We start from the raw sequence: 11,336 nt of genomic DNA, 5'->3' as shown, positions 1-11,336 counted from the left end.
TTTATCATGTGATGTAATTTTTCTCATATCGAATAACGAATAAATATAATTTATTTTTATTTTTTAAGAAAGGCAAAATAAATATAAATTTTAAAGTATATAATTAAATTATTCTTCAATAATAAATATATCATGTGTATTTATTTTTTAAAAGAAATAAGATTAAATTTTAGTTAAATAAGTTTGATAAGTTAAATTGATCTATTTTTTATATAAAAAAAATTAATAACATGACATATAAATTAGGAGAGAAGAAATATTTTTGAAGTGTTAAATATGTTTTTAAAAAAAATAAAAATAGTTGAATAAAAAAATATTAAATTTATTATTGAGTTTGCTAATTATAAGATATTAAGTAAATGCAATGTAATGTTTAAAGTCTTAATTTGTTGTAATTAAGGTTTTTGTTGTTTTTTGGGTCATGATAGCTTTGTTTTCCATTCATCAAGATTTTGTTTCATTTTTTGGAGCAATTTGATAGGAATTCAATATATTAGCCTATGGTAGGAATATAATTGAAGGATAAGAATTAAAATATTCAATCCACCCAAATCTGATTCCATCCACCCATTTACCGCCCCTAATGAGTAAAGTGCATAACATTATCATTTGAATTATTTTCCTTCAAGTTGTGTGATTATCTAATATTTTTATCATGTGATGTAATTTTTCTTATATCGAATAACGAATAAATATAATTTATTTCTATTTTTTAAGAAAGAGAAAATAAATATAAAATTTAAAGTATATAACTAAATTATTCTTCAATAATAAATATATCATGTGTATTTATTTTTTAAAAGAAATAAGATTAAATTTTAATTAAATAAGTTTGATAAGTTAAATTGATCTATTTTTTATATAAAAAAAATTTAATAACATGACATGTAAATTAGGAGAGAAGAAATATTTTTGAAGTGTCAAATATTTTTTAAGAAAAATAAAAATAGTTGAATAATATTCTTATTTTAAAAAAACTAGATGGGTATGCCCAAGCTTTGCACGGGCCCAACGCGTAATTTTGTTATGAACCTTAATAATTAAGTTGCATAAAAAGATTAATATACAACAATATCACTATCACCGACATATCATAAGATCCCAAATCCCTTCTCATTTCCCAACCCAAATATGGCATACTTGCTCTACAATAACAATGCAGAAGAAATCTAAAGCTTTCAAGATCATAGCCAAACTTGTTTATCGCTCATATTTCCTAACTGTATTACAAAAGATAATCATTTATATTGAATTGTACACCAAAATTGAGGGGTGGGTTTGAACTTTAAGGAAATTGGGAGGAATTAAAACACACGAATAGTAAAGATAGATACATTTTTTGTACTTCAAATATATTGCTCCTCATAATTTCCCTTTCATTTGTTTCTTTTTTCGTCCTAAATCATCGACACAGAAATATAGGGTATGATTAATAAAATTGTAATGTAATCACCAACAGTAAAGAAATTAGACATCAGATAAAAGCAAAGTTTGTACAATTTAGGCCATCAACTGTACCGGAACCCAAATTATCAGGCCCAAATATTAGTTTGTGATATCTGCTTGATACGAATATAACCGTCCATAAGCACCAAAGAAAAAGCAGAAAATTATGGTGTTCACACATCTAGCCATCTCCTATAAGAAGCTTGCAAATTACTACTATACACAGAGGAAGAGATAACACAAGACAAACGTTTGTTTTCTAAGAATTTTGTGACAAAGACGTCATTAGCCAATTACATGCCTCATGTTAAGATGTCACAAAACATCTATTGAACAGTCAAACCAAATACAATGTAGTTTTGTACAAACAAAAGCTAACACTAAGTAATGAAATTTGGGTCGGAGGAATTTGAAAAAGGAGGAAAGAAACATTTTTGAGATCCTATTAAGGACACTAATACCGAATCTCCAACTTCAATGCTTATAGACACATCCAACTGGCTTAAAAAATGCCAAAATACAGATACAACTTATTATTAACAAGTCAGCAATATATTTAGACTAAGTGATAAAAGAGTTCCAATCTAGCAATCAATAAAAAGACTTACAGCAGGTTGAGAAGACGAACTAACCATTTTGTCCTCCACACAGTAACACCCAAATTACATATAAATGTTTTTAGAATAATATTTATCTGCGTACTTATCAAGGGCAGCACTAAAGCTCCCACTATGCCCATGATTCAGGGGAAGGTCTTTTTAAGGACAACAATAAGGTAATAAGTAATGAAAAATTTATTAACTACAGGCTCCTATTAACTCTGCAATAAACTATAACACACAATACCCATGTAACTATTTTTCAGAATTTTCTTTCCCATAGCCAACATGTTGTTGTTGTATTCACTGAAATTGTGAAACACGTTCCTACCTGGTGTTGATTACAGTCATACAACTTTTGAGATGCTCTTTTGCTAAAAAATGCAACTATTAAGGACGAGAGTTGAAAGGAAAGTACCTGTCTGATATAAGATTGCCCAATACTTGATGCATTCGTGGGAAGAAGGAATTCAGTTGTCAATTTATCACACAAAGCAGTAGGAGGTTTTGTGTCACATTGTGAGTGGAATTCGAGTTTGGAAAGCATTTATTTTGGAGTGCCAATTGTTACTTGGCCAATGTACGCAGACCTGCAAGCAAATGCATTTCAATTGGTTTAAGGAATTGGCAATGGCAGTCGAGATTAAAATGGATTACAGAAAGGATCCGAAAGTGACGATGGGCCAAGAATTTATAGTGAAAGCCAAGGAAGGTTGAGAAAGCAATAAGGGAACTTATGGACCCGGATAATAAAATCCGAATAAAAGTGAAAGAGATAAAGGAGAAGAGCAGAGCAGCAACCATGGAAGGTGGCTCTCTTCTTACACTTTTATTGGAGGTTTCATCCAGAGTATCATGGAGAATACTTGATTATTGGCTGTTTCTTCTGGCTAATAGCATTGGACATATGACAGTATAATAATACAATTTATGTATACTTTGTAGTTTGATCGATATAGTTTGGATATGCACCCTTGCTTCTAAGTTATTAGAAAAGGTTGCCTATGCTGAGCACGACCCAAAATTGTGTTGGTTGTTATTATATCTTTTCTTAATCTCACTTTGTTACACGTGACATCGAAATATTTCAAGCTAGGGAAGGAGTTCTTTTTTAAGGACGACAATAAGGTAATAAGTAATGAACTACAGGCTTCTATTAACTCTGCAATTAACTATAACACACAATGCACATGTAACTATTTTTCAGAATTTTCTTTCCCATAGCCAACATGTTGTCGTTGTTGAATGCACTGAAATTGTGAATCACGTTCCTACCTAGTGTTGATTACAGTCATACAACTTTTGAGATGCTCTTTTGCCCATGTTAGAAAAAATGTAACTATCAAGGAAAGTAGCTGATATAAGATTGCCCAATACTCGATGCATTCGTGGGAAGAAAAAAATTCTTTGTATTGGGATCAGAGGTCCAAGGTAGCTCACTCATGTTTGGTTCTCCACGTAGGCCATGGTAAACTCTTCCACCTTTTCTACCTTGCCTCGCCAGCCTGCCCTTAGCACATGCTTCTTGTTGAGGTAAGAAAAGATCTCATTTTACAACCGGATAATATCCCTTGGCTCAAAAGCATCACATTCATCACCCCACATTTGAACTTGAACTGCAGCTATCTCATCTGCCATTAATGCCAAACAGATCTTTGGTTGCTCTTCTACACCTATCCTACCTTTGTTTTATTGAGACAAAGCTATCCTCTCTTTGTCCAAGACAATAAATTTTGTGTTTATATTGTTCCCTGCCGCTGGTACGATGTCTTTTAAAGACTGCATCCTCTTGCAAGATGATAAAATGTCTGCCATCAAAATTTTCAAACTGCCTTATTACCACAGGCCAAAAAAGCAAAACATTAGAAAAAAGTTAACTTTTAAAAGTAGAAAAAAATATTAACTTTTCCGCACTATTTTCCCAATCAAGAAAAGAGGTACCCATATATTTTTCAATTCAATGATTTTTTTCACAATTTCTTGGTCATATTTACTATCTTCTCCTGATTAGGTAATATGTGATCTCTTGAAAAAGTACATTTTGTTGATAAAATTTGTTTGCATTTCGCTAAATCTTCTTAAGGAAGTTAACACAATCATCCACAAACAACGATATACTCTTATCTTCAGGCTTCATCCATCTACCGTTTACCGTTCAAATAATTATCTATGTTTCTCTCCTCGAAAAAAATCTAGAAAACAAATATAAGGACACCCCTACCCCCTCCTAGATTTGCCTGAATTTCTATCAGGAAGTGTAACACGTAATCATATATTTCTAGAAAACCGAGTCTAGGAATCAAATAAAGAAGAGAAGGCATCAAACGACGTGCATGTTAAATCATTCTCACTTGCGACTTTAATGAATGAAAATGGGTGGAATAGATTAAGTACAAAAACTTTTAATACGGCTTTCTATCAAACACATGTAGTACATAGGTTCTAATAGAATTTCCTTTTACTTCGAACCATAAGAACATCAAATTTACGACTCAGAATTATTTAATTTACCAAACACAAGTAGGTACTAAAAGCCTTGGGCATAGGAACTTGGCCTTCAAAGCGTAGTTTTTGTATTGAAATTATCTAACTTCACCAAACAATGGCAACCAAATTCTATCTACACTGCAACCAACATCTGCAAGTACGGGGCAGCTAACGCTGGCTGTCACGGCACTCATGCAAAAGGGAGATTGGTTCAAATCAAACAACTTAATATTGACAGTCTAGGCACTCAAATAATCCAACATCAAATTTACGACTCAGAATTATTTAATTTACCCAACACAAGTAGGTACTGAAAGCCTTGGGCATGGGAACTTGGCCTTCAAAGCGTAGTTTTTGTATTGAAATTATCTAACTTCACCAAACAATGGCAACCAAATTCTATCTACACTGCAATCAACATCTGCAAGTGCGGGGCAGCTCGCTGGCTGTCACGGCACTCGTGCAAAAGGGAGATTGGGTCAAATCAAACAACTTAGTATTGACAGTCTAGGCACTCAAATAATCCAGCTTTTTTACCAGCTACTAAGGAAATGAAACAGAGTTACCATCACGTTCAGTAGCTCAATTAACTAAACATCAATCCCAAAGTAGTTCAAAGATAATTGTTATCATCACATCATTGCAACTCAAAAATCTAGAGTAATAAACCAATTGTTCTTTTCATTTTTCTTTCTTTCCATTATAAAACCACAATGTAACTCAAAAACCAACGTAAAGATCAACCAAACAAATTCAAACTTGCAAAGAAAGATCCGATAACCAAAAAAAAAAAATTATTAACCCTAAAAGAGCAAGGAAAGCCTTTTGGTCTAATACAATGGGTCTGTAATAGCTTTGGCAGTAATGTTACATCTAACTATTTAAGATAATCTAATAGAGTCAGTCCCTAGTAGGCAGTAGCTGTCCGAGTCAACCTTATCGCAACTACATGAGTTATTAAATGACACTCATATAGCCAAAGTAAAACATCTAAGTAAGTAAAAGTGAAGTATCTACTAAGGAAATGATAGAAAACAATAATTAGGTAACATTGTCATAACACGATAATTATCAAATTTCTCTCTTGAGTTTGTTGTCTCTTTTTCCTGTGATAAAACCACAATGTAACTAGCTCAAAAATTAAAATCAAACACTTGAACCACCTCAAATCTTCATAAACTCTATTAAAGTCCAAACTTTCCATGAAAAAAACATTCACATAAATTAGCAGTTAATTACATGATTTATTATGGAAAAGGCAATTACCATTCCTTTAAGCTCCTTAGAAAATTTGTCAATACTGTCCGAATTCCTCAAAGGATACTCTCTCTATAATTGATGTGCTAGATTCATTTTGAGAGTTATCAGGAACATGCAATCCTAGAAGGGAAGTTTTCAGTTATCTGTATTTAAAGGGGGCATTTAAATGAAAAGGTGTTTAAAGTTTGGCCAATACCAATTATGGGCTTTTGCATCAGTTTGTTTCCATGGATAGACTCATCCGCAATAATGGTTCTGTAATTGGCCTTTCTGGTAGCAAGAGTGCATCTTGAGATCATCAGTTCTATCTTCGATTATAAAAAAAAAAAAAAAAGACTTCATCAGTTCTGTCTCTTAGTAGGTTCTGCGAATTACTGTCAAAGTTCTGTTTCTATTTATTTATCTAGACGCATAATTAGCTATTTCTTTTGAATGATAATGAACAACTTTTATTGTCTGGTTTAGTTCCTCCCAATTGCCAACTTATATTCTGGATGTTAATTAACAAGCTTGTATTTGCATGGTCTAATTCCTTGCAGTTCCACTATCTGTGGTACCGGGAAAACCTTTGAATGATCCTTCTTTCTGGAACCTCCAAAGCCAAACTTTGGTTGAAAGATCTTCTTCCCAGACTATTTTTTAGTATCTAACAATTGAATTGAAAAATAGAAAATGGCTTGGGAAGAATCGGCCACAAATGTAGAGTGCCATGATTCTGGTTACTTCCTAGAAGAAATATACGTTGCACATAATTGGCAAAGACTAAAGCTATCTTTATCTGTAGAAAGTACCTTGTCCAACTCCATTTTCAGGTGTTTAATTGTTACGGTACACAAAAATGAGAGCAGCCCGGTGCACTAAAGCTACCAAGGCTTGAACCTGTGACCTTCTGCTTACATGGCAGCAACTTTACCAGTTACAGTACAGTATTGTACATATATAGGCAATACAAAAATGAGTACTCATTTAGTAGAAACTCGTTATTCCAAGTCCTTTGAAGTGGTTAAAGTGATTCTATCTACCACCATGTTTTCTAGATAGAAAAATCTGTTAGCAGCCATGGAGGAGAATTACCATGTCGGGTTCTCGCCTGTTCAAATTTTAGAATTTTGACACAGACTATACCGCTAATAAAGACCAATGCGCCAATCTCCAATTTCTTAACCTGCGCAACATAGTGAAGATCTCGAGAGTTTTGGGACTCATCCAGCCTATAAGTGACATTCAATTATGACAAAATATCATTTGCTAGCCTAGCGTTGAAGCGAAGTAAGATATAATTTTCATCTGTTTCTCTTGATGCCTCTTGATGCCTGAGAACCAATATCGCATTTGAAGCATCTTAGACTATCTCAAATCTTCAAATGGATACATCAAAAGAATAGGCTGAAATCCGTAAAAGAAATAAGTCGCTCATAAGGAATACAGCAAGAAAAAGCTCAATTTAAATAGGCGTTTGAAGATTCTGATGATATGACATGATATTCAGCGAATTATTGTTAAGTATTACCTTTCCTGAAGCATTCCGTACAGGTGAAATGTGAAGCCAAAATGAGGTTCCGTCTTTTCTGAAACAAATTAACAACAAGAGACTTGAGTCTACAGAAGTAACAATGTGTCTAAATAAATAACTTGCAGGGCCAGGAGCCAACCTGTAATACATGCATACTGTACGTGGTTGTTCATTCTGGATGCATTCTTTCATCAGCAAAGAGAGAAATCAAAAGTTGGAATTAGATCACATGGAACCAAACTTGAGCAAATAAGAGCTAATTATAAGAGAAAATTACCCAAAATTGTGAGCTTGAATCTGTGTTTATCACACTTAAAGATCTACAGTTATAGCCCAAAACTTCATCTTTGGAAAAGCCTATCAAGAATGGGATGAAAAGAAACATTCCAGTTAACAACTATCAGTTAAACAAGGATGAATACCTCCCATTTAACAAACAAAAAATTCGTTATAAACTAACATCATCTTAAATACCTGTTAATTTAAGAAAGGTATCACTTGCAAAGACAATTGGCATGACAGGTAAGTTGGCATCGGTTCTACAAGTTATAGAAAGACAATGCCAAAAGTGTCAAAAACTATCTAGAACCGAAAATTGTATCAATTGTAAAAATGAAAAAGTGAAGAATTACAAAAAAAAACTCACAATATAAAGCTTTGTTTGATTCTACAAAAAGATATATTTAATGATGGTCCGAGCAAACCCATCCCAGATGGAGAGAGTCTCTTCCCACCGACCAGTTTGCCTGTTGATTCACCGTTGTGTCTCAGCACAGTCAGTATTTTTTTTACAACAGTAGTGGCTTTTCTCTTCTCAAGATCACTTGCAACACAAGGCCCCTCTACATCTACTCCTGCGACAGACAGGTTTGTGGAAAACGTCAATCATTTTTAGAATAAGCAACAAGAATAGGATGAATATACATAAGTATTGAAAGAAGTTAGGTATTGTCTTATATCACAACACTCTCGTGATACTCCTCCGTTCCGTCCATCCTATTCGAATCCTATATGTTACATCTTCATCGATCATCCTATTCTCCTGAAATTGAATCTGCATATCTGAATTCCTTTCATTTAGGCACCACAACCCCATTTAATCTTATTCAAATCCATTCTTCTTATGAGGGCTAAATTAACTATTCGTGAATATATTATGTTTTAATTATTTTGACGACACAAAATAAGCTTCAACGAAATGGAGCAAAGATAGCCAAGTCTAGATAAGCCTAAATTATAGTTTTCCAATGACAAGCAAATATCCCCACAATCACGTGAGCTTATCGAGCCTCTTTTTATAGAGTGTGTAGCTATTCTGTTATGCAGTACGAATTTACAGTTGGCACAATACGAGTAGTTGGGTACTATAACCACACTACCTGTATGAAAAACCAGTTTTTGCAAAACCATTTCACATAATCGATGATGGTGAAGAGAGCAAAAATGAGAAAATCTTACATATATCTACAGGAATATATATTTCAATCAAAATGTACCTGTGAATTCCAAGCTTGAACCCAACGTAACAGGCAGCTCCCATTCCATGCTCATGGAGTAGACTTCCCTTATATAACACCTAAGCACAGATTCTCTACAGCCAGCTCCATCTTGGCATAAATTTAGTCCAACTCTAGATGGCTTTGGCCTCCTCAAAATTGAAACTTGAAATCCCAATAAATGAATCAGTCTCCCATCCTTCTCGTCGAAAAACAGGACACATATGAAAGAACATCCAAAATGGTCTCCCATCTTTTCTATAATTCAACAAACTGATTTGTATATCCCTCTCCTCTCGAATCGCCTCACCGACCTCCAAAACCGATCTTCGATTAGTCTTAGGACCCTAAAATATTCTCCCTTTCCTCCCAATTACCTCATATTTCGAATATCCAAACATTTCCAAGAACCCCCGTGAAGCGTACACAATGGGGTTACCAGAAATGTAAGGATCAATAATAGTGAAACAACCAGGCAATTGATCAAGAGATTCTAGGAACTCTGTCGAGTAACAATCAAATGAGCGTTCAATCATAGTACTCCTTTGTGATTCCATAAGTATGTTATGGGTTCGACAGAATTCAGTAACTTCGGCTAGAACTCTATATATGTGTTAGGAAATCCAGTTAATATATACAAATGATTTATCTAGAACCCAATAAGCTAAAAAGAACTCATAACTCAAAATTCTGGATCTACCTCAGGAGAGACTATCTTTATTCCATGTGGCAATGTCAGCAATATGTCCTGCAATTGTTAATCTAAAGTTTCAATCAATTGAAATACAACAAGAAACATGAAGAAATCTTAAAAGAAACTTTAAACTAAAGAAAGGACACCTTATTTTGATAACTATTGTTCAACACAAACGAAAATTTGTAATAAATGACCTCTTCTAACTACCAATTTAAACTCAGACATGATAGGATACATACACCTCAATTTAACATAGTAACAAAAATTGTGGTTGAGTCTCACCACAAATTAATATCAAGATATTTTCATTAAAAACAAACTGCAAAAATAAGCAGGAGAAACTAACTGTGGTTAAGGTAGAATGTTTTGATAGTCACTATTCATAAAAAAGACAATTTTTGTGAGGATATTCGATTTATTTGCTACTCTTCTCAAATTTCCAACAATATCTATTTGACATATTGCACCAATAACTCTCTCATGCAAAGAAAATTGCAGGGATCTAACGTAGGTGGGATCCAAGAACATTGTGCAGGTGATCAAATAGTAAGAAAATTGTTTATAAAGTAATCATTAAAACAGAAAGAGCACAACTGTTTTTTTTTCCTTCTAATTATTATCTAGATATATAGTTACGTGGCCAGTAGAAATAAGTTATAGGGGTATATAATTGAAGAAAATGATAAGTTCACTAAACGGAGAAACTCCCATAAAAATGATAGGACAGCAAGCGAGAAAAGGAAACAATGAAGTAAGTAGGTTCAACTGGTCAATAGGAAAAGGAAGAAGCGGAAACCCTGAGGAGGAATCACAAGTCACAAAACGACGTCATTTTCTATCCAACTGACAATTTTTGTGAACGGAATGATGATAAGAGAATGGGGGCGAAGTTGGAGGGAATAGGGGCTTGGGAGTGTAGGGGGGACGTGGATAGTATATGGGATACGGCTGCGGGTTGCATCAAGGAGACTGCTAGAGAGGTTTTGGGTGTCTCGAGGGCTGGTCTGGCCAACATCGGCGGGATTGGTGGTGGAATGAAGAAGTTAAGAAGAAGGTGGAGTCGAAGAAGGCGGCTTACGTTAAGTTGGTTGAGAGTAAGGATGAAGAGGAGAGGCAGGTGAGCAGGGAAGAGTGCAAGTTAGCTAGGAAGGAGGCTAAGTTAGCAGTCACAACTGCTACGTTAGCAGTCACAACTGCTACGTTAGCAGTCACAACTGCTAAGTTAGCAACGTTTGAGAGATTGTATGCGGGATTAGAGGAGAAAGGCGGGGAAAAGAGGCTGTATAGGCTTGCCAAAGCTAGGGTGTGTAAGGTTTGGGATCTGGACCAAGTTAAGTGCATTAAGGAGGAGGATGACAGAGTTTTGGTGGAAGACATTCTTATTAAGAAAATATGGCAATCGTATTTTCATAGGCTCTTAAATGATGAGGGAGACAGAGGCATTGTGTTAGGGGAGTTGGAGCACACCGAAGAATGTCGCAATTTCGACTATTGTAGGCGTTTTAAGGTGGAGAAAGTTTGTGAGGCCATTCGCAAGATGAAAAGAGGCAGGGCGACGGGGCCCGGCGAGATTCCGGTGGATTTTTGGAAGTTTGCTAGTGGGGTAGGGTTAAGGTGGCTGACCGATTTGTTCAATAACATTTTCAAGTCTGCTAAGATGCCCGAGGCGTGAAGATGGAGCACAATGATTCCTTTATATAAGAACAAGGGTGACATTCAGAGTTATAACAACTACCGTGGTATTAAGTTGTTGAGTCACATGATGAAAATTTGGGAGAGGGTGGTGGAGCGGAGGTTGAGGAAGATAGTGTCTATTTTGGAGAATCAATTTGGATTTA

General features: G+C 34.7%; 1 protein-coding gene across 1 annotated transcript; it reads right to left on the bottom strand.

Annotated features, from left to right (window-relative positions):
* Positions 1–1,011: 1,011 nt before the first annotated feature.
* On the bottom strand, positions 1,012–9,494 carry LOC107846981 (protein TWIN LOV 1). The gene is given in 9 exon segments (XM_047398717.1): positions 1,012–3,853; positions 5,989–6,100; positions 7,303–7,360; positions 7,445–7,479; positions 7,583–7,662; positions 7,780–7,844; positions 7,952–8,159; positions 8,802–9,012; positions 9,014–9,494. Coding segments are annotated over 9 exon segments (1,233 nt in total). The 5' UTR covers positions 9,359–9,494; the 3' UTR covers positions 1,012–3,734.
* Between the last annotated feature and the right edge of the window lie 1,842 nt (positions 9,495–11,336).

The sequence above is a fragment of the Capsicum annuum genome, chromosome 11 (genome assembly GCF_002878395.1).
Source record: "Capsicum annuum cultivar UCD-10X-F1 chromosome 11, UCD10Xv1.1, whole genome shotgun sequence".
Taxonomy (NCBI): Eukaryota; Viridiplantae; Streptophyta; class Magnoliopsida; order Solanales; family Solanaceae; genus Capsicum; species Capsicum annuum.
This window is presented reverse-complemented; position numbering and strand designations above follow the sequence as displayed.